Here is a 24,084-nt window from a genome sequence, read left to right on the forward strand (position 1 = left end):
TTGGGGGTTAAGAAAGATACTATATACCTTAATTTGGAAAGAACTAGAAAAGAGAAGAAGCAAATTGGTCTTTAAAATGCTTCTAACTACAGTAAGAATTATTGCTTTAACAAGAACTTAATTAAGCTGGATACAGCTGGAGATATTTTCAAACAACATTATTCCTTTCTATAATAAAAAACAGTGGCGTACGCATTAGGGTGGTCCTTAGGGCCATGTACATTTTCAAATTCATTTATTTATTTATTATCAACCACCGGAATTTGTTATGATAGTCAAGAAAAACTCTCCTGGTGAATTTCATTCAAATTCCAACAACATTTACCCCTCCCTCATCAACCTTGAAGTTTAGCCTCAGTTTTGGTGAATTTATTCCTCAATCTGACAACATTTACCCCTCCCTCATCGACCAGGGCTGCCACACCAGCAGCCGCGGAGGAGAGTTTTCTTGACTAATAGAATGAATTCTGGGGGTTGGAGCTTAGACTTTCCGACTTTCAATTTTAAGGACCACCCTAGTACGCATGCATCTACTGCCAAATCAGTACACTTTCCATTTTACCGGATAGGACAGCTGTGAAAAATGTCCAACAATATCAACGAAATACAACAATTTACCACAGATAGATTTATTTAGCAGTCAAATTTCACAATCTGGGACATGAATGTTGGACACCAGAACGCATGTTACACATGACACACTGTCACAGGTATAACATCATATTCTTTTTTGACATTTAAGTTACTTATATCCTTATTAATGCTCGTCATTACATACACATGCGTACAGAATACACTCTCCAACTTTCAAACAAACTCACGCATTCACTCTGAAAACACTTAAACATAAACATACAAAAACACGGTCACAAACATTACAGGTCTTCGTCAAGAGATCCACCTGTGTGCCAAAAATATACATATACAGTTGACTGTATATATGATCAAGAAAAGACATCATTTGTACACCATGGCAAATTGATACAGTAGCAGGCTAAGAGCAGCTGAGCAACATTGGTACATTCAAAAATTCAACACTTGATAAAACTGGCTTCAAAACACACAGCGCCAAAAAAAGGCTTCTAAACACAGAGAAACGCCACACTGCGAATAGTTTGACATATTAGGAAAAACATTAAATATTCACTTTCTTGCTAAGAGTTAGATTACACCAGAGAAAAACTGGAGAAAATGGGTTTCAACTAAGCACTGTGCAAGAAAGTTCCAACAATGTCAGACTAAACTTGCTTTTCTGTGACACAATGTGAAACTGAATGCTAAACCAACTGTAAGAAGAGGTGTGTGTGAGAAAGGTGTGGTCAGATTAAGCCAAAATTACATTTCACAGCCTGACTTTTTATAAAAATCAAAAAGTGCCACAGATTATCACCATTTCATCACATTTTGAAGATTTTAAAATCAAATAATTCACAGTTTATTTAAAAAAAGTAAAGAGAGAAGAAATGGCATTTGGGGATTGAGAGTAGGAACATGATATAGATAGAAAAACCTAATTTGTAGGCTTGTTTGTTGATTTGTGTAATACAGACACAGATGCAAAGAATGATAAACATGTGGCATTTACAGTAAGTGATTCAATGCCACACACTACCTCTATTTAATCCAACAAGTACAAGGATCAAGAAGCAAATCAATGCCAGTCAAACTTCTACATAAAAATAATCAAATTAAAATACTAACACTCTGCTATCACCTTGTGGTGGACAAATATACAGCATGGTCAGGTGAGGAGTTTTCCACTCTTCTTTTTCACACTAACAGCTTTGAGACATGGTCGTTTCCATCTGAGTGCATTCACACTCGGCTGGTGATAGAACACGTAAGCAGCAGCAGAGGGTTTTATCTCACCCTCGTACACACTTTGTGTTTTATCTGTCACATTTGTTCCACCTTCTAACACCTCCCTAATTAAAAAAGTATTTTTTTTCCACCTCTGTCTCTCCTTCCCCTTGATAGAATCTCACCTCACGGCTTTGTCCTAAAGCAGCCAAGCAAATGCACAAAACTGATACATCTCTTCAGGAGTGTGTGCGTTTTATCTTTTTTTAGAGTTTAAATCTTAGTTTTTTATCTCTCACAATATCCTCTGCGGCTTTGGACATCAACATCCCGTGAGTGTTTTTCTTGATTTGTTTTTAAAATTAGAAGTGAGGCATCACATCCCACCGGTTATGGCACTACATGTACGGCACTTTGACCAAGAGAGTCAATTTCAATCAATTTAAATGAAATCATACATCATGAATGACACATAAGAGAGCATGTAAACTGTTGAGTTATTTCACATGGCACTGGTTTATGGAAAATAAATATACATCCTTTTCTGCTCGATAATATTCATAATTGTAATCTACATTCTTTTAATCCACTCAAATGACAATACAAAAAAATAAGTATCTGGAGTAAATACTGTGGATAAATCCTTCTGTACACACCGTTTCACATTTTATCTTATTGAATTATTCCCCCAGCCGGACAGTTATTGTTTGTTCAGCTTAGTTTTCTGCACAAATAAAAAAAACAGGAAGAGGAAAATGGGTAACAATCAGGCGATTGTCAGGAGCTGTCACATTAAAGCCTTTTGTTTCGACTGTTACAACATGAAGTGTTTTTTCAATCTGTTTGTGCATCTGATGTGGTGCTGAACTGAAACGGACTTATATTGAACGGATGATGGTTGTAACCAAGAGGCTAAATAAAGCATCAGTGCAAGTCTCAAACACAAAAAAATAAATACACAACAGGACTCTTTTCGCTTGAAGCATTTCACCAAGAAATAAGCTAGCTTTTTTTATAGCACACAATAGAAACACACCTTCTGTACATTCTTTGCAGGGAATACGTTTCTTTTGTTTATTGTGATGAAACTAAAATTGATAGCTATTTGTGACTAGGCACTTTGGAATATGAGTTTAGGAGATGATTCATTCAAAAATATTTTTTAAATAAAGAGCAATTTATTATGGCACGATGGGTTGGAGCTTAGAGAAAAATGAGGATATAGAGTCCAGAGCATGATGACTCTTGATGCCTATAATAATAAAATGCTGCATGTATAAATGCATGGCACTGTGAGGACCTTTATGTGAAACCATCCATTACATGGCACTGTTTATGTTCACAGTCTGCAAGACCAGAACAAGTCTGTGACTTAAATGAACTGAAGCAAACTACTAGCACTAGCTGTGAGGATAAATCAGTTTAGAGTGAAGATTCTAAAGTTTAAAACCATGTTATTCCCTTTCGTCCTGTGCATCCTCCACAGCAGTGGTTACCAGCTCTTTTTGTCTTGTAACCTTTAAAATAAAACACCTCGTCAGAAGTTGTGAGCACTTCAAACAAAGCTGGATTTTACCTGCTCAGATTGTGTAATAAGAAGCTTGAAGATAAGACTTGAAGTATGTAATTTTTTAGCAGAAAAAGAGACCAATTATAAATAAACATAGTTAAATAGCAAAATAACTTATTTTCTTACTTGTATCTGATACAACAGCTCATATTAATCTTATACTGTAAAACCTCAGGTTGGGATCTACTGCTCTACAGTTATCATTCATTTTGGCACGTGTGTGCTTCTATAAATACTGTCTGTGTTTTTATTTATTACAAACAAATAGTTCAGAGTATAGTAGGCAGGGTCTTCTGGGTCATCAGGATATGTGATGAAGTCTACAGATTTGGGCTCCAGTTCCTTTTGTTTGAAAAGGTCATTACAATACTGCGCAATGCGAAAAAAGAAAAAAAAGAAATCTCTGATCTCGACACTAAAAGTAACTATTTACAAAGTCCATGAGTTCTTTCTTTCCCTTCCTAAAATATCTTTTGACATACTCTGTACTTATGGCTGATTGTAGAAAATGTTATACATTTATGATGAAACATTTAAACAATGAGCATTTTTTACAAGCAAGGCGAACGTTTGGTTGGTATTTCATTTTGGACATTTACGAGATCGATCCGGCAACCTGTTTGATGCACTGTACTTTAAAACAGCCAAATATGACCCCTTCATTTCATAATTAAACTATAGTTTTTCTCAATAGCTATGACTGCTTTTTGGCACCAACTCTACATTAATATTATCTATAAATAAATCAAGAACAGGGGCTAAAATTCCAGGATTTCCAATATCTCTGAGTGGAATTTAACACTTAAAATAAGTGCATCATTAATACGTTTTCAGAGTCTACTAAAGTATTCAAATAGTTCAATAATATTTTATAGTCAAATGAAATGATAGTCAGCTATGCTCCTCTAATGAATCTCCAGTAAATACTTTCAGAAATACCTCATTTTCGAAAGGCCAAACTACAAAATGTGAGAGGTCTAAGGGGCCGCTTTGGTCTGCTCTGGTTGGTCAGGATGTGAGTGGGACGGCACCTTGACGTCGACTCCGGCCCATCAGACGCTCAGGTCGGGAGGCTGATGTTGGCGTTCTCCGCCAGCGGGGAGGACATGCGGATCTGGGAGCTGCTCTTGCTGAGGATGGACAGCTGAGTCCCGCCGTTCACCCCACTGCTGGCCAACGAAGGGTGCCTTTGCTGCTTCAGGTCCACAGCAAAGTACCGGTTCACCGTCCAGCTGCGCCATTTCCTCTTGATCTCCGACTGCACCTTCAGGGAGAAACTTCACAAGGTCATTTTTTAATGTACTTTAAGCTGCACCAGCTCCAACCGAAAGGTACAGCACACTTAAGTTGTGTTTGTGGAGCGACTTTGTTAACAATAAGTGAAGGAGGACTGACCATATCATCTAGCTAAACTTTAATCTAGTGGCTGGAATAACATAATATCATCTTTTTACATTAAAAGTTGTGGAAAACACACACTTTTTAAAGTTTGTTATATGTTTTTTTGTTTGTTTATTTAATTCAATACAACTGAGAGCAGGTGTCATTATCAGTAATTAAGGGCTTACAGCATTTCATTTGTATACTCATTTGGCAAAAAACTAACAATTAATTTGTGTTCATATATGACTATACAATTCAAACACACACACGCACACCCAGACACACACGCACACCCAGACACGCACTCCCAGACACACACACACACACACACACACACACACACACACACACACACACACACACACACACACACACACACACACACACACACACACACACCTGTTAATGCATTGTTAGTGATACCTAAACCTAAATGACCACTTAAAATGACCTATAGGACATTACACATTGAGCGCAATTAATTGTTTATACATTCTAAATGTTGTTCACAGTAAGTCAAGTGATATGGTTTTATCCGAAAATATGCTCATATGCATCAACAATAGCATTTAGAGCATTTCAGGTATCAATAGGTGTCAGAAAGACAAGATGTCAGGGACGACTCATGCAGGGGCTTACCTCTCCGTTAAGGAAACAATAGAGGACCGCTACAACAAAGCCCTGAGGAGAAAAGAGACAAAACATAAGAGAAAAGTTAACCCAAAGGCAAAGGACAGTGTGTGCTGACAGCTCTGAAGAAGTGTCTGCTTTCTGTCGTCAGCCTCCAGGGATTGTAATGGATCATCAGTAAACCGAACTTCATGTTTACCTCTTTATCATTGTCTATAACAGAATAGGAGCTTCTGTTTAGGAAAACGATTGTATTTCCCTCTAAACATATATTTGACATTGTTTATAGTTGCTAAAGGTTTGAGACCCAATACTTTATCTATAACAATTGGCAGAAATATAGAGGCTTGGCTCACGCTGGTAAATGTATGTATTATTTTTTAGAAGTGTCTTTTGGAAGCGTTTTAATGCTTAATAATAATAATAATAATAATAGATTTAATTTGTTAGCGCTTTTACAGGTGCTCAAAGACCTGAAGTTTAGATGGATGGTATGTTTAACGCCATGAGTGCCTAAAATAGAACTAAACGTACACAACCGCTTTTTGTCGCTGTAACTTTAAGATTAAGACTTTTATTGATGAATCTTCTGATTATTTCATAAATGAATTGTGCCTATAAAATGTATGAAAAGGTTCTGCCTGTTTTGTCTGTTGTGTCTAACCATCAGTCCAACAGCAAGAAATTCAATTATTTTTCTAATAAGACAAAAAGATGTTACTTAATGTATGTTCTTTGTTTCTTCCTGGGACAAGACACTGTCTCCCTTATTTGAAAGCTATTCTATAATTGTGAATCTTAATGCAATACTAATGAATTTTTACAGTACCTTTGTTTGAACTCTTGATGGCATCATCTTCTTCTCACATCTATGAACCACAAAGGCTGCATGCATGCTGTCTTCAACTTTAAGCTCATTGCAGTGTTTGAATATCACTATCTCTCTTCTAAAGAGCCTCTTTTAATGATGTAAACATTATGTTCTCTCATTCATCATGTGGTGTTCCTGTTGTACCTGGAAGGATCCCAGTCCCAGTTCAAAGACCAGTCTCTCCCTCTTGCTGACATCCTCAGGTGAGAAGGCGAACACAGTGTAGTGAATACCAAACAGGGGGATGAGCAGGAGGGTGGAGCGTGCCAGACGCCTACACACACACACACACACACACACACACACACACACACACACACACACACACACACACACACACACACACACACCCACACACACACACACACACACACACACACACACACACACACACACACACACACACACACACACACACACACACACACACACACACACACACACACACACACACACACACACACAGGTTTAATAAGATTGAGCAGAAGGTCAAGCACAAATCAAAGTCATGTGTGATTGATGTTGGTCAGCAGGATGTGATGTAAGAGAGCAGAGCCCCTGATGCAATGTGATGACACACATCCTCTGAATACTGGAGGATCCATGTAGTATCAATCTTGTTTCAAATGAATCATGACTGCAGAATCAGTCACACGATTATTTCTGTGTTGATAATGAACAATAAGGTGTCAACAAGTCCCATCAAAAGACCAAAAACACAAAATGATTGAACCCAACAAGTATTGCGTGTGGCCAAAGACATATTTTCTATTCTGCTTCGCAACAGACCTCCACTGTTGTCGGAAAACAAGGTGCTGATGTTTTAAAGCAGTGTAACATAGGCTGATATTACTTGATAATTGGTACACTATGAATTAGGGGTCACTGTTTTGATTTTTTAAATAAATACTGCACACACCATCTCTGTGACACAAACGCTCCTTTAAGCTAAAGCCCCTGTCACACTGTCCCGAAATTGACACCCGATGGACACACGATAAAGGAAATGTTCAAATTCGGCTGTGATCGTAGCAACATCGGGCCATTCGTGAGGGCATCTAAGCCATCGTATGACCGCCGGTGGAGTTTCTCAGGCTCCGGCAGCAACTTCGTGAGCGGCAACTTCGTAAGGCACTCGTGAGGGCATCTTGTCAAATCGTGTCATCTTCGTGTTATCATCGGTGCATTCACCCTCACTCTGATCTGGGCGAATGCCCGATGGCACCGATGATAACAAGATGCCCTCACGATGGCCTTACGAAGGGCAACATTTACACACGAATTCAACACGAAAATGAACCTTCGCAAGGTCCTTCGGCAATTTTTTGCCATGCCAAAGATTTTGCCACCGCTCACGAAGTTGCTGCTGGAGCCTGAGAAACTCCACCAGCGATCATGGCTTAAGATGCCCTCACGAATGGCCCGATGTTGCTACGATCACAGCCGAATTTGAACATTTCCTTTATCGTGTGTCCATCGGGTTGTTTTATTGCACAACAAAATCATGTAAATATATTATGTAAATAACCCAATTTGTGTTCTGTGAAACTAAAAAGGATATAATATATTATTTTGAAGGAGAGTTGACAGGAAGTTGTTGTTGCTAAGGAAACAACATTACGGAGAAAACGTAATATTTTCTACATATAAAGACGGATAAAGTAAAGAACAAAGTCTGAAGATATCAGTACAGTATCATAGTACTGTAACATAATTGTTTTTGGTACATTCATTGCAGTTGTATGTCTTAAATGTAATGTAAATGTTGCCTTCGTGTGTGGTTCGGGGCCATCTTCGTGCGAAATTCACAATTCCATATTCGTGTGTCCATCGGGTGTCAATTTCGGGACAGTGTGACAGGGGCTTAAATGATTTATTGCTGTTTGTTGACGGTGCAAAGCTTTTTTAGAAGATGATAACTGTTTTTAAAATGTCCCTTTTTTACTTAAGATCTACATTTCCAGTAAGTGCGGTTACACAAGGGATTTGTTAGGGAACTGAGAAAGTATTGAGTAATGGTTGTACTCGGTTGATTTGAGTCTTTCATGGGATTTGTTGACAATCAGAGAATACAGAAAAACACAAGCTGTATCCCTATCAATTAAACATGAGGTAGGATTTGGTGTACTTACCCACTCTCAAATACAAAACTGTTGACATTTACAATCTATTCCTGCAGTCATAACAAGTATTGCTGTGTCCTTATATCATCTGGTGCACATCATGCAGTGAAACATAGTGACTGACAAACACACAACGAATGGAAAACACAGAAACATACAGTGGTTTTACAGTGCAGTCAAGTCAGCTAAAGGAGAACAACTAACCATCTGGACAAAAGACACCAGAGCCTGTTTTGGATATTGTTACTATGCAAGGACAAGTACTTGAAGTGGTTACCAGTTATAAATACCTAGGTATCTGGCTTGATGATTGTCTTACTTTTAAACTTCATGTCAATAACCTGCTTAAAAAGCTGAGGGTTAGACTAGGTTTCTTTTTCAGAAACAAGTCCTGTTTCTCTTTTGAAGCCAGGAAAAGGCTAGTCACTGTGACCTTTTTACCTGTGCTGGACTATGGTGATTTTATCTATATGAATGCACCTGCCCATTGCCTGGAAAAGTTAGATGCCGCCTATCACAGTGCCCTGAGATTTGTTACTAACTATAAAGCACTTACTCATCACTGTACCCTGTATGCCAAGGCAGGTCTGCCTTCACTAACTGTACGGAGGCTCAGTCATTGGTACATGTTCATCTATAAAGCCATGTTGGGTAAACTACCTTTTTATATCTGCTCTCTGATCTCTCGACGAATTGAAAGTACGTATTGCCTGAGATCTCATGATGTTGTTTTATTAAATGTGCCAAGTGCTAGGACTGTCTTAGGGAAGAAAGCTTTTAGTTGTGCAGCTCCACTAAATTGGAACAGTCTGCAAACATGTTTAAAACTGAGCACTTTGGTTCCCCTGCATCATATTAAAACTCAGCTGGGTGACATGCTGTTTGATACTCATGGTACCTGTCTCTGTAAATAGAGTTTGTAAACTGTACCCAGTACATTATGTTGTATGTCATCCTTATTGTTGTTCTGTTGTTTTTATGTTACATGTGTAACTAATGTCCTGCAGGTCACCCTTGAAAAAGAGATCTTTTGATCTCAAGGGGCTTCACCTGGTTAAATAAAGGCTACAAACAAACAAACAAACAAAACTACATGTTTTCATTTATCTGCTGGATTAACAACATTCTGTGAGTGTGTGTTTTCCTCTGTATCTATCTGAAGAGTGGATTGAGTTTTAGTGAGGACATTATAGTATTACAAACAAATATAATAATAATAATGAATTAGGAATAGGGAATTAATTGTAATAACTCAAATGTCCATCCATCCATCTTCTCCCGCTTATCCGTGGTCGGACTCAAATGTATTCATTGAAATTAACCATAACACATTTATTATACAGCACATGTCATACAAACAAATTAAAAGTGAACGAATAGCAAGAACCTCTGGCATAACACACAAAGTCACATATATACACATGCAGTTGACACAAGACACATAAACAATCACGTGTGGACGAACAAACACACACATAAACACATACCACACACACACAGACACACTTACAGTGTGATGGTGGATAACTCTGACATCCTGCACGAATGCTGAACAGCCTGTGTGGGCTCACTGAAGCATTTCTGAGCACAGCTGCTACACAGCACAAAGACAGCACAACAAAACAACAAAGACAGTGTCTTTAGGGACACAAACACAAAGCCTCACACAACACACACACACACACACACACACACACACACACACACACACACACACACACACACACACACACACACACACACACAAGTATTCACACTTGGTCACGCACGCACAGGTCTGAGCAACAGATGAGAATGACATTATCTGCAGAGCCTCAGAAGACGGCGTCCTGTGGGAGGAGGGATGTCTGGCTACAGTACAACTCCATAATGAGGCTTCAGCTTCCTGACAACAGGTACTACTCATACATATGTATTTAAAGTATCTGAGAGGACACATCAGAGGTTTAAAGATAAGCATCTGAATGTTACAGTATGGCTACAAAAGAAACCATTTAAAAATGCATGGCTCCTGTGTTAAAGTATCAGTAATAGATAGTGCGTTTAAAGGGACAATGCCCACTGATCTACAGGTATTTTAGGCCGAAATGTACCCAATTATGAGTAAATGCTTCTAGCTGTCTCTCAATCAAAACAATAACAAAAGACTGAGTTTTGTGTCGTAGAAGCGTGAGGTCATGACAGTAATGTCTTCCTTACCATTGCAGACTCTAAAATTATCTTGTGATACATTGACACATTTAAGAAATTAAATATTGAGTAGCTCATCTTTGGAACTAAGGGTAATCATGTTTATTTAGGCTTTAGAGTAGTTTATAAGCTAATTATAAGCATACAGTACACTGATCTTAAAATCATATCACTTCACTTCATATAAAACTGTTTTTTCCTTCAACATACAACACTGGAGTTTCTGAAGTTGCTGGTTACTTACAGGTAAATGCTCGATTCGTTCCCTCCGATGTCCGGGGACTGCAGCTTCTGCACCAGGATGATGATTATTCCAACGAAGAGGACAAAGTTTATCTGAGAAAACAAATAACACAAATACCATAAATCTGGCAGGAGTTTTTATACATTATGTCCCAGTTAGAATAGCAATGATTGCGAGCATTTCTAAAAATAATAGATAAGAAATGTCATACTGTCTGTGCATGATAGCTTTTATCTTTGCTCATGTATGTGCTTTTGTGTCCGTTGCATGTAAAACGGTTTTTAACTGGGCATATATGTGCTGCCATTGTGCTCATGTATTTTTTACTGTGCTTATGTGCTCATGTATGTTCTCTTAATGTCATCAACCTGCCAGGGACTACAGATGAAAATAAGCTTCTTTGGTTAAATCTGGCACATTTACATGATGGACTCAAGTGTTCATGTTATCTAATGTGAATTGTCTCTTAAAGGTGGGGTAGGTAATTCACTTCAGAAACACTTTTTGTTATATTCCATGGAATTCTCTTAACATCCCGATAGCAATGAATACATTAAATGCTTTGACAATAAATACATAAAATTCATCTGTGGAAGCCGTAGTACTGTAAAAAGCACGACCATTTATTTTAAGCCGGCCCGGCTAAAATAACTGGATGGCCTACCTGCCTGTCAGCCTTCCATCTCGTGCACAAACTTATCTCGTGCCCTCATTGGTCATGTGCGCGTTCGTGTGTGTTGGAGGAGGGGCTCTGTAAGGAAGTCTGAAGGAAGGGGCAGATTTTTTCCGGTTGTGTACTTTCAAATTCTAGCGCACTCGAGCTGGTTTCTCCATTCTTACCTACCCTACCTTTAATGTGAATTGTCCAACTCACCATAATGGAGGCCACTACAGGTCCTTTGATCACCCACCAGAGGGCAGTGTTCTCATTCGTATCCCAGCATCTGGAGGAGGAGAACAGTGTGTTTCAAAAATCACTGAACATTTTCTCTCAATACTTGGAAATAATAAGCATCATACAATACGTCAAGCATGAAGTGGCCATTTGCAGAATCAGGAGGCTTGAAGGGGAGGGTGAGAGGCTAGAGGAAGGCTTACAATGGAAGCAGGCATAAAACTGTGTTTTCAACTTAGAAAATCATATAAAATAATGTTCTAATGTCATATTGTATCATTCTGTGCACAAGAAATTATAAAGAATGTATGAGCTACTAAAAGCTTGTCAAACAGCGACTGGAAGCCTCTAAAATGTTGAATATGCATCGCAAGACATTGGTTTCTTAGATTGCATTTATTCATTGATTTAAACAAAGAAATGTCAACATAAATAAAGGATCTGGTGTTAAGAATTAAGGGAGGTATTACCCTATCCATACCAATATTCCTCCTTATTCATAATTTTCCAAAGGTTAAGAATAAATACATTTGGAAGGAATTATATTTAAACAAATCGATATTTTTGGGTCTCAGCAACCCGAAGGCATCTGCGTCTTTGCTCTGATTCTGATAATATTGTGTAGTGCCTTATGAAGATAGCCAATGACAGTATATCTAATATTGCCAGAGGAGATTTACCCAGTGTCATGAAAGTGGAGCCTCAAAAACGCCCATATAGTGACGCAGATGGTGGGAGTTCCTGTAAAACAATCATACATTAGAGAAAGGCAATACATCTTACATAAAACATACATTTTACAACAAATTATTATGTTTCATATCATTCTACTGCATTTATGCTAAAACCAGATGAAAGATAACAACTACAAGTCTTCTTTATAACAAAAGCAGAGGAAGAATGCTAAAATGTGTTTTTTAGACTCCAGGTTGGCCCATATCTCAGAGGTTTGGGCTCTTTCAGCTGTTTAATCTCATTTTAACAAGACCAATGGTAATGACGATGAGAAACTAAAATGTGTGTTATTAAATAAAAAGAACGATATGATGAGAAACCAGAATGTGTCTTGTTAAATAAAAAGAACGATATGGTATTGTCACGGAGTTATTACCCTAAACATAACACATGAGAATAATGTAATTCAAATGTATTCAAACAAAGCACATTTTCTTTTACAGGTTAAAAATGGTTGCATAAATAGTTGAATTTACAGAACAGAGAGAGGAATTGCTGCTTTCCACCATAAATAATAATATCTACACTCACCCCAGCCTACGATGGTGTACCAGTAGAAGTAGCGCCTCTCAGGGAAGAAAGTCTCCACCAGCAGAGTGAAGAGATACAGCCCCTCGATGAACAGCCAGAAATAGTTGGACATGACACAGTAATGGAAGAAAATCATCACTGCTTTACACGCCACCTGCACGGGAAAAAACACAAGGTGAGGTGCGTTAGTGCAACAATATAATAAATAGCTATATAAAATATTCAATGTGCCAACAGCTATTTCAATCCACAACCAAAAAGGAAATCCAGATATACAACGACCCAAGTCTCTGCTGCTGCCATCAAAGTGCCGAATGAAAATCCCAATGGCCTTGAACAACGATTACAGGAAATCCTTTATTCCATCTGCTCTAACTATTCTCAATAAGAGAATTCAAATAGGTCCCTTGCAAATGCCCCCTATGTATTATTTCTATGTACATGTATTGTTAAATCCTGCTGAGTATCATGCACTTCTGTTTTGGTTTGATTAACTTACATGGCAGTGGAAGAACAACCTACTCGTTATATTTGGTGACTTATAAGATTGATAAATGTTGTCTATTGTGTGCTGTCTCATATGCAAATGAACAATAAAGTAATCTGAATATGAACCATTTGTTAGACCTTCACCATTTGAGGTACTTTGAATAATTTCCTGACAAGTAGGTGGTTGTTAAAAAACATCTTGTTGCAGATTCAAACGTTAAATCCATGTTTAATGATCAGCCTTTCCTTTCAGAGCTTAAGACAATAAATGTCAGAGTGACAAACGTCTTTATTTCTTGTAAATCCCGATGTACACAGAGATCGTTGTCACTATAGGGTGGGGGTTGCTACACACTCAACAATGCAATTACCATCAAATGGAGCGTCTAGAAACTGTGTGTGGACTGAACATGTTGTCACAGTGGAGATCCACTCTACATGTCAGGTGCCCTGTAATCTAATGACACCATGTTAATGAGGGGGTCCATATTCTGAATGGGGTCAACCAATTACAGCGCGGTGCCACGATGCTGACCTGTGATCGCCATAGTGACGGTTGAAAAAGAGGGCAAAGTAACCATTGATATGTTAATGAGCGTGGAGTAGAAGATTTCCACTGGCCTTGCTGAAGCCATTAGCGTACCTAATTAGGTTTATTTATCATGCTTAACAACACGTGTGTGGTTACCAGACAAAGGCTAAGAGTTTGTTCTGCATTTGTAATCAGGGAGTATTAGTCATCTAATAGTGTGTTTGCTTTTTTGTAAAACATTTGCATGTGATTGAAGTTTCTTCAAAGGTGCGTATCAAAAAGGAAAGACTGAAGGAGAGGTGTTTCAAGCCCTCTGTCTACAAATCCCCCGTGTAATATCTCAAACAGAAAAACAGGCCCTGATCATATTCTACACGCTTGCTTTCCTTTATAAAATGAGTGGCTGCACTTTGATGAAATCCTTTAATTAGGTTCTCTGGAACAGATTACCCAAACATCTTGAAAACACTTTGCTTAAGCCAAAACAAACTCCAAACATAAGCGGAGATCATTAAGAATTATAAAGCCCTCATTTCGTAATGATCTGCTCCAAATTGAAATTAATGAACTAATCATCAGACTATTGATTTTCATTAATAGCCAAACAAGCCTTCATGTTTGTTTTCCTTCCTGTTGGAGAGTAATTGGTCAGTGTATTTGGCCGTCTTGATGACCACACAGTATAAGAAGTGTTACTGACTGTCTGAACGAAGCAGTGGTCGCTGTCGTCCTGAGCGTACAGCACGCCGTCTTTGATGAAGACTGAGATGGCTCTCAGGATGAAGGACATAAAGAGGTTCATGTGAATGAAGTTCCTGGTGCAGTGGAGCTTCCTGAAGACCAGAGACAGAACATTTATCAATTATGTTCTTGTTTTCACTCTTCATCATCTTAGCAAAGTCATTATTGCATCATCTGTTTTTTTCATATTTAATGTTTATGTTTATTTTGTGTGGCTGCTTTTGCTCAATGTTCACTCTACATCCAGTAGTAATTAAGTCAATCTGCTTGAGCTACATCATACACCGTCATAAATCATGTTTAATTGTTCATGTGTAAACAACAATAGCTTAGTAGAGGAATTGCATCGGATATTGGAGTAGTATATCCAAAGACTTTCAACAGTCAGCAAACATCTGGATGTATAGACAGAAAGGCTGCAATTATATTTTATCATTGAATCGTTTGTCTTTAGATTGTTTCCCTTCTTAATTTCTTGGTTTAGAAGTGAGACAAAAATAAATATACTGTGTAAATAAATGTAAATATTATAATGCTATAAGTGATGGTGTAAAATGTCTTTGTGCAAAAACTGCAAAACTGAAAGATATTTAATATATTACGTTTTTAAGCATTTAATCACAATTTCTCTTTGATACATGAGCACTGACAAAAATGTAAACCAAAAAGCATTTATTTTGTGAATTGGTTTTACTCCTTATGTCATTGTACCGTTTTTCCATTAGAGCTTATTTTAATTGAGTTTTTATATGATTTAAATGGTTAAAGAAACAAAATGCATCTGTTTTATCATGTATTGTACTACTTTTGAGGAATCTGACGTTGTGCCGCTCACCTGAATCGGCAGAGGATGACCATGGCTGTGGTCAGAGACACCAGCGAGGTGCTGTATCCGACCGTGTACAGGGCCTTCACCGAGGCGTAGTACAGGTCCTGATGTTAGAGACAGGAGGTTAGTCATGTGTGCTCATGATAAAGTCAAACATAATTCAGATGAGGTGAACAAGGTCGTACGGGTTTAGTGGCGTTTTCAAAGAAATAGCAGACTTCCACATAGTGAGGGTAAATTTCAGACCAGCCGTCCTCGGTGCAGTTACGACTGATACGCGCCATCTCTGAAAAATAAAAACACACATGCCTCAGGCTGGATTAAAGTAAAGAGGAATCGTTTTAAAATACAAATGAGCTCAAACTAAGAAACACATCTGATCTCCCTCTTGTTCTCACCCTCTTCGGGGTCCATGAAGTCGTGGAAGAGCTCCGGACAGTTGACCACGATGACCTCGCCCACGTTGGCCGACTGCCAGCACGTCAGGTTGTCCCAAATCCATGGACACACTGTGGAAACAAGGAAAAAAAACACACACACTGTCAGCATCATTCTGCTGTTATAAAACTGATGAAATGATACTGACACTTACTATGATCTGAATTAATTGGAATGAAAGATAATTGAAACGGGGGCTGATAGGGATTTCATTTCCAGAGATATGGAGCATTTTCACAACACCCACATGGACAGGACTATTGCTAACATGGAGGCAGCTTTAATATCATATACCTCTCTTGATTTAATAAGATATGACTGCCTGTGGTGTAGCCTGAGAAACAAAACCCACGTAGGAAAAACTAATTGAGTTATAATTGCAGATTCAGATGATATTTCTTGTCACATTATTTTTGTATTTAAATGACGTCATGATGGGCTCCAACAGCTATCTTTTAAAGGTGGGGTAGGTAACCTTGGAGAAACCAGCTCGAGTGCGCTAGAATTAGAAAATACACAGCCGGAAGAAATCTGCTACTTCCTTACAGAGCCCCTCCTCCAACACACACGAACACGCACATGACCAATGAGGGCACGAGATAAGTTTGTGCACAGATGGAAGGCTGACAGGCAGGTAGGCCATCCAGTTATTTTAGCCGGGCCGGCTCAGATGATTGGTCGTGCTTTTTACAGCGCCACGGCTTCCAGAGATGATATTTTTTTATGGATATTTTGTCAAAGCACTTGAGATATTCATTGCTATCGGGATGTTAAGAGCATTCCATGGAATATAACAACAAGTGTATCTCGAGCCGGTTTCTCAAACTTACCCCACCTTTAAATGACTCAAAAAATGAAGTCTCTCCTAAAAAAGAAATAAAACTGAACATATAGTTTTAGCTTCATCTTCTGTTGTTGATTGAACCGGATTCATAGACGAACACATCGACTGAAACATTAGAATACATTCCTGTGCTTCACACACAAACACACACTTGTTATACACTACAACTATGATCAGCTCCCTCTCCCGTATTACTGGAGATGCTGTTTTTAACAGACTATTTCACCTCGTCATTGCTAATTAAACTTCAACACAGCTTCCTGCAGAATACCACCTCGAGCACTCAAAGGGCGGCAAAACATTTAGTAAACGATGTTGATAATCATGGCGAGGTTAAATGGCAGAGCAATGTAAGAGATGTAATGCAGGGAGAGGAGTGAGTGTTAATGCAAGCGGTGGAACCAAAAGTCAACAGGAATTAGCTTTGCGAAGATATTGGCTCATTTGAGCTGAATTTTAGATTATAACACAGATAGAATAAACTGGCAACTAAAGGTATATCATCTAAAGTACTCGTATGTACAGATGCATCGCAGATCACAGCAATACATCTGACATTCTATATTTTGTTTGTCCAAACTGAGATAAAGACTCCACTCAATTGATGATCAATGCTAAAATATTATCCCTTCAGTAGGCCTACTGCCCTTTCACAGCTGTGATCTATCTTTCTTCTATTCTGCTTCGATGATGCTCTTTATCTCCAGCCTCCCCATCCTTCCCCTTTCTCTTTCTCCGTTTCTGCAGGTTTACCACATTGTTTATGCGCGGCTGGTTTTATAGTGCTGCAGAGGCAGGTCCAAATCTGATTTGATGCGCTTTCACACTCATGCATTTTGAGGGTGTTTTTGTTCATTGCTGCATCTGTGTGTTCATGCATGTGTTCCTGGACATGCATGTGTGTGTGTGTGTGTGTGTGTGTGTGTGTGTGTGTGTGTGTGTGTGTGTGTGTGTGTGTGTGTGTGTGTGTGTGTGTGTGTGTGTGTGTGTGTGTGTGTGTGTGTGTGTGTGTGTGTATGTGTGTGTTTTGCAGACCTTTCTCTATATGCTGCTTGGCTCCGTAATCTGTTCAGGTTCTGTCTGGTGAGCTGGACACGAAGCCAATTACCTTTTAAAGGGCAAATCGGAGCCAAATGAGCCACAGACGTAACCGGCTTAATAAAGCACTCTGTCTGCATCACTTGCTATCTCACACAATATCCCATAGTATGCTGAATCTTCACTGGGCTGCTACAGCACGGTACCCTCACACAGACTGCACATGCATAGTGTTGAGTATGTGAACACACACACACACATTTTTTTTCTCATTAAAGCTGATCTTATTAGCCGACTGAGCAAGATTTGTTTTTATATTCTGAGTCATGAGCTGCAACAGTAGCAGAATACAGATCAGGGCTTATTTCTCCCCATTCATTTATAATTATTTTTTATGAATCTTTAATACTGGTCTAAGAGGAAAAACATGTCATGGAGCTTAAGCTGAATATGTCTGTCGATGCGATACATTTGCTTTGTGAGAATCTTATAAATGGCAAAAAGAAAACTAAAGTAATTGACTCAATGACTTGAGTTTGTATTCTCATTTTCAGGTCCATATTTGTATTTTGTGCTTCTCCTGTGACATGTTTAAATGCTTTAATGTTCAAAAAGGTCTTTATTTGTCTCATTCTGCCTGTGCTGCAGCACCTCTTTTCACCCTCTGTCTGAAACCAGAGCCCAGTCTGCTCTGATTGGTTAACTGGCCGGCTCTGTTGTGGTTGGTCAACTGTTTAGAGATGTCCCGCCCCTTAGTCTATCACTACAATGTGTTGGAGCGCTATCCAATAGAAGCGCATGTGTTAAGTAGTGATGTCACTATGTGACAGAAGTACACAAAGGTGGGAGAGTAACTCCCTCTGGGGGGAACTTTAGCCTTTGCGGACCATTTAAATGCACACAAAAACCGACTGACTTTTAGGGGTTTTCCTTTACGGACTTTTACTGTATGAGTCAGTAAAAGTCAGTCATTTTCTAAGGGCGATGTATTGCACTCGTATGATTTGAATGGAGGAATATTCTTGAAATATAACTCTGCCAGAAAATGTTTTGCCAGTGCTGACAAAACAAGCTGCTAAATGTCAGTAGAGCTGCAACTACTCTCAATTTTGTTGTACGTTTTTTTAAGTGCAATGTTCTGTATTGTGACAGTTATGTTTCGGTGTCAAAATCCAATATTCATCCTCATTTAGCTTTTGAGAAACTGTTGACTGAAGAAGCTTTACTTTGCTTTAAAATCCACTATTCTATTTGCACTTCTTCTAAATTCTCAGACAGACACAAATCATTATTTATCAATTTCGCACAGTGTGTAGATTATTGAGTACCTCAATTACAGAGAAAGTAACACATAAATCATTAAATATGCTTTTCGAAGGGTTTTTTCTTTTATGAAAAATAAATCGTCTAGAAGGCTAAAAAACGCACCACTTATCTCCTTTTTCTTTCTCTTATTTATTCCTTCCCTGTTCTCATTTTTCCCTATTTTACATTTTCTCAAGCAGCAAGTCAGATTTCTGCAAACCAGGCGTTTTTATTTCCTCACCAACGATTTGCTGTCAGCAGAAACACAGAACGGTTCCTTTTAAAGGGACGAGAGGAAACGCATGTAAGTAAAAGTGACGAGGCAGGCATATAGGCTCTGAGAGGCGATAGCTCAATACAAAAATAAGTTTCAGTAATTGCGTTAGAACAAGGAAATAGATTGCTTCATGGTAACCATAAATGTAGGGATGAACTGAAAACATTTATAAATGAAACCTGTGATGTCACCTTCCTTAGGTATGAACAACTCTAGGAGAGATTTACAAATAAGAGATATAATTGAAAGAGCAGCACACAGGAAGCTTGCAGGCTGACCTTTAAGATCTATTGATGAACCAACAGCTTCCGTCTTATTCTAACTTGTTATCTTTCACTTCAAATCTTTCATGCTTCATGTTTATTTCCAGAGCCCCCGTGGTTGTCATTGAAGCCGTGAGTCACGGTGCAGTCTGGGAGATGCAGTCTGTTGGGCAACTTTTGAGCAGCGGGAGGCCTGCAGCTCGTTGCTAATGAAAACCACAATCCATGGCCAAGAAAATAATTGCTTCCAGGAATCACACATCCTGTGTTTTTGGGAAAAGGGACGTGAGATATGTGAAAGCAGCTCAGCGTGACATTACAGGCAGACATTTGGTTTGTGAATCATATATCACCGGATGGTTGCCTGTCCTGTTCAGCAGCGTGTCAATGTGATGTATTTGTAATTCGAACATGACAGAAAACAGCACGCGTGTTTCATTCCTCTGAGCTTTCTAAAAATGTTTGGATAAACAGAAAACCAGATCATTGAGTATAAAAAAACAAAGCCTGTTTTTTTTTGTTCCCGGAAAGTTACATTTTTAGGAGAAGCATGACTTTCCTCAGCATATCTGTGTTTAATGAGATGTAAGTGTCTTCACGGCTCATTATGCAAACAGAAGAATGCAAGAACAGACACACACATTGAAACCTTCAGACACATCCTCACTTACCTAATTCAAGGTCATCGTTGGGGTCGTGTGTCATGATATTCTCCATGCATTTCTCATGTTCACGCTTGATTAGACAGTGCCCGGACTCTGAGGCCACCTGGAGAGAATAAACAGAAAACACATACAGGGTCACAATAAATATCAACTACACTGAGAGACTGCTAGAATAAGGCCTTAAATGCCCTGAAAAAACAGCCTCTTGCTCTAGCCAGGAAATACATCTACTGTAACAGTAACACAGTAATGTCTACTAAAGTTCAAATGAATACTTTTTATGTGATAAATGTGACTAAATGATGTATGTTTTATCGCTTTTATCCAACATTTTAAAGTGGGCAGGTCTTATACTATTGTACGATTAAAAAAACCCAACTTATTCTGTGTCCCTGCATGAACTGTTTTAATATCTGTCGGGATGCATGTCTAATAGCAGGTATCCTGTTTAGCACCAAAATCCTATTTTTCTCTAGTTTTGATGACTCTTGCTAGTGGGTGGTGTAGCTAGCAGTGTTTGATTTGAAGTTCAAAATATCTTTTAAAAAACCTTTTAATTGTAACTTTCTGGTTATTTTTCTATCCAAATTAAAGCAAATGGAGGTTGATGGAGTTCTACGTGGAGGTTCCAATTTGTTGCTTTCCAAGAATCTGCTTTTTCATGTCCATTTTTGTGCAATGACATGAAACCTCTGAGCAATTACATCCAATTCCTCCCAAACATACTTCCCAGATCCTCATTCTGCTCCACTTGATAAAGCATTCCCATAACTGAAGTTTAGGAAAGCCATTTCCCCAGAGGTTGTCGAGGAACTGCATGTCTATCAACTCCTCTATAACTCTCCCTCTAGCACTCTTAAGGCCAATCTCTGTTTTGCACCCTTAGTTTTCATGCACTGCCTCTCCTTCACGCTCACAGTGAACTGATAGGTGTAATATGTCCCGGCACTCTCAGTCGTGGCTGACTCATCACTCTCTCCCTGCGCTCCAATATGAATTCACTCCAGGCCTCGCTGCCTTGATAAGATAGGGCATCAACCGACTGTGAAGATGTCCTAGGATTCACTTCCTTTTTTTTTTTTTTTTAAAGAGCAGCACATGGGCAGAATTTTAAACGCTGCATGAATAATGCGAAACATCATCAGAGACATCTTTTATCTCATTTTGTCTTGTATGCGATTTCATTTCCAGACAACCCTTATCAAGCAGTGGAAACTACACGGAGACCATGCTGGCATAACAAAAACAAAAACGATATTAAGGAACTCTCTTTTATGTTGTCAGGAGTGTTTGATATTATTTAATGAAACGGACACTGGCATTGCTTGAAAGAACAATCTCTTTGTACCCGCAGCAAGCATCCATGTTGCTAAGCAGCAGGTAGCCAGCTTGGAGCCAATACATATTGTATGCAAGGATTCGTAGAAATGAAATATAATTGCATGTAGATTACTAATATCTGTTTGGCATGACTGCAGCAGGCCTGTTAGATGACATGTGTTATACATCAATATACATCAATATACTGTATGATGTCATATCTTGGATAGCATGTTATGTGTTATTCAGTTTATAAGCGGTTTTTTCTTTTTAGCTGCAATTAAAATGTGTATAGAATTTAGTTATTCAATGTAAATTCAATGCACATTTGCAAAGACACACACACACACACACACACACACACACACACACACACACACACACACACACACCACACACACACACACACACACACACACACACACACACACACACACACACACACACACACACACACACACACACACACACACACACACACACACACACACACACACACACACACCACTGAAGATTGAGCTGCTGCTGACGCCTGCGGTTTTAGGATGGGGTTATGGGCCGGACCATTGATGGCTGCCCCCAGAGCAACTGCTAGGCAACCCACTGAGACTAGGAAGAATAATCATGGACACAACCCCCCCCCCCCCTAACGCAGCCAAATGCTATTTTGAACTTTTTGAACAGGACATCACTTTTTAATTAGAGAGCTTTACAGCAGCTGGGAGTTAGATGTTGTTACCCTTAGATCCAGGAAAGCTTTTCCATCCTTTATCATCTTTATGCTAAGCTAGGCTAACTGCCTCCTGGCTGTAGCTTCATATTTAACCGACAGACAAATGAATAGGTGTCTTTTTTATGTTGTTTTTAATAGTGCAATCTTTAGGAAACCACTAGCTCGAAACTAGCTTTTGAGAAATTAGGAAGGACAGAGACTTGGTTTTACTGAGAGCTTCTGCAACCCAGTCCAGGTTAACTGAGGACTGCTAAAACAGGCACCATGACGAATAGCACAAGACAAAAGACCAATCAATATTTTTTTCCCCCACTAACTCCCCTCCTCTCCCTTGAACAGATGTCTGTCCAGATAAACAGTCAATTTTTAAGCTGCAGATCCATGTTTCCTTCCCCTAGGCTATTTTTCAACGGCCAGATAACTCAGTAGCTCCTACAGCGCGGATAATAAAACTCAAATTTGACGTTGCAGACCACTGGCCCAGCGTAGAGACCTGTTTGACACACAATAAGTACATCATAACAGACGTATCTGCCACATCTGCCGCTGAAGGTCAGCTTGACAGTGCACTGTGCTAACAAGTCAAGAGGAGGAACCTGTCACACATTTTAGGTTGGAGAAGATGTTTGTTACTGCAAGATCGCACTGTGAATTCATTTGAACTCTATTTGTGATTAGTTAAGATAAAGACGTCATCATGACATTCAAAAATAACGGAAGTATATCAAGGTCACGTAATAAATGTATTTTTACATACACCAACTATAATCTGTAGCTTCTGAAACTGCTGCTGCATTGAGCTGGATATATTTCCTCCCACACATCCTGCACAACATTCTCAGCATTCTGCATTTTATTTCACTGAGGCCTCTAAGAAAAGTGAGTCACAGCAGATGGATAGGTAGCTCTCTGGTCAGCTGGGCCATCTGTTATTGTTCTGTAAGGCGACCAGTCGTCTTAGTGCAGAGCTGATCGTGGACCTGTAACGTATGCTGATGCGGCATATGGTGATTTCCACGCTTCCAGCGCCTGACATAAACACACACCCACCAGAGTGCACAAGTAAAAATAAAACAAATCTGAAGCTAAGAGAGAGCGGGCTGATGATGGAGACATGTGAACCCACTCACTCCCTTATATATAATATGATTCTACATTCTTGTATGCTCCTAAAACACCCACTCACACACCTACAAGTGTGCAAAGAACATAGATGCTTGCACAAACTACTCACCAAGGGCAGGAGAAAGATTGCAGTCAGCAGGTAGCCTCTCATCGTCTCCTCTGAAGGGCTTGTATCCACAAAGCTCCACAATATGTGTGTGTGTCTCAGTGTGTGTGTTTTCACAGGGATGCACTGAAATTGCTCCCCTCAGCGTCACCACTCTTCAGCATCAAGGGCTCTGAAATATAACACACAGAGAGAAAAAGGCTCTGAAAGGGAACAAACAACAACAAGGAAACACAACAGGAAACTGCTTCAGTTTTTTATTTGTTATATTATTATAAGAAAAGCACTATACAGACATAAGATTGACATTTTGAAAGGATTTACTGTTAAACCTTTTATATGTTTTGGAAACTCGAGTAAAGAAAAGTGTTGTTGCTAACTGCAGCAGAGGAAATGTTTTAGTTTTT

General features: G+C 39.0%; 1 protein-coding gene across 4 annotated transcripts in view; it reads right to left on the reverse strand.

Annotated features, from left to right (window-relative positions):
* Nucleotides 1-613: 613 nt before the first annotated feature.
* Nucleotides 614-24,084, reverse strand: part of LOC117557872 (pituitary adenylate cyclase-activating polypeptide type I receptor-like) — a 28,598-nt gene continuing 5,127 nt past the window's right edge. The window contains exons 2-15 of one of the 4 annotated variants that reach the window (XM_034233848.1): nt 23,681-23,849; nt 20,400-20,496; nt 15,962-16,072; nt 15,749-15,849; nt 15,570-15,667; nt 14,694-14,826; nt 12,973-13,126; nt 12,387-12,447; nt 11,686-11,755; nt 10,812-10,903; nt 9,888-9,971; nt 6,399-6,528; nt 5,393-5,434; nt 614-4,647 (exon numbers count right to left, since the gene is read on the reverse strand). In XM_034233848.1, coding sequence (XP_034089739.1) covers nt 4,423-4,647; nt 5,393-5,434; nt 6,399-6,528; nt 9,888-9,971; nt 10,812-10,903; nt 11,686-11,755; nt 12,387-12,447; nt 12,973-13,126; nt 14,694-14,826; nt 15,570-15,667; nt 15,749-15,849; nt 15,962-16,072; nt 20,400-20,496; nt 23,681-23,722 — 1,440 coding nt within the window. In that variant the 5' untranslated portion in view covers nt 23,723-23,849 and the 3' untranslated portion in view covers nt 614-4,422. The remainder of the gene's footprint in view (nt 4,648-5,392; nt 5,435-6,398; nt 6,529-9,887; nt 9,972-10,811; nt 10,904-11,685; nt 11,756-12,386; nt 12,448-12,972; nt 13,127-14,693; nt 14,827-15,569; nt 15,668-15,748; nt 15,850-15,961; nt 16,073-20,399; nt 20,497-23,680; nt 23,850-24,084) is intronic. The other 3 variants (XM_034233849.1, XM_034233850.1, XM_034233851.1) reach the window with 3 other exon arrangements.

This window comes from Gymnodraco acuticeps, unplaced genomic scaffold (assembly GCF_902827175.1).
Source record: "Gymnodraco acuticeps unplaced genomic scaffold, fGymAcu1.1, whole genome shotgun sequence".
Taxonomy (NCBI): Eukaryota; Metazoa; Chordata; class Actinopteri; order Perciformes; family Bathydraconidae; genus Gymnodraco; species Gymnodraco acuticeps.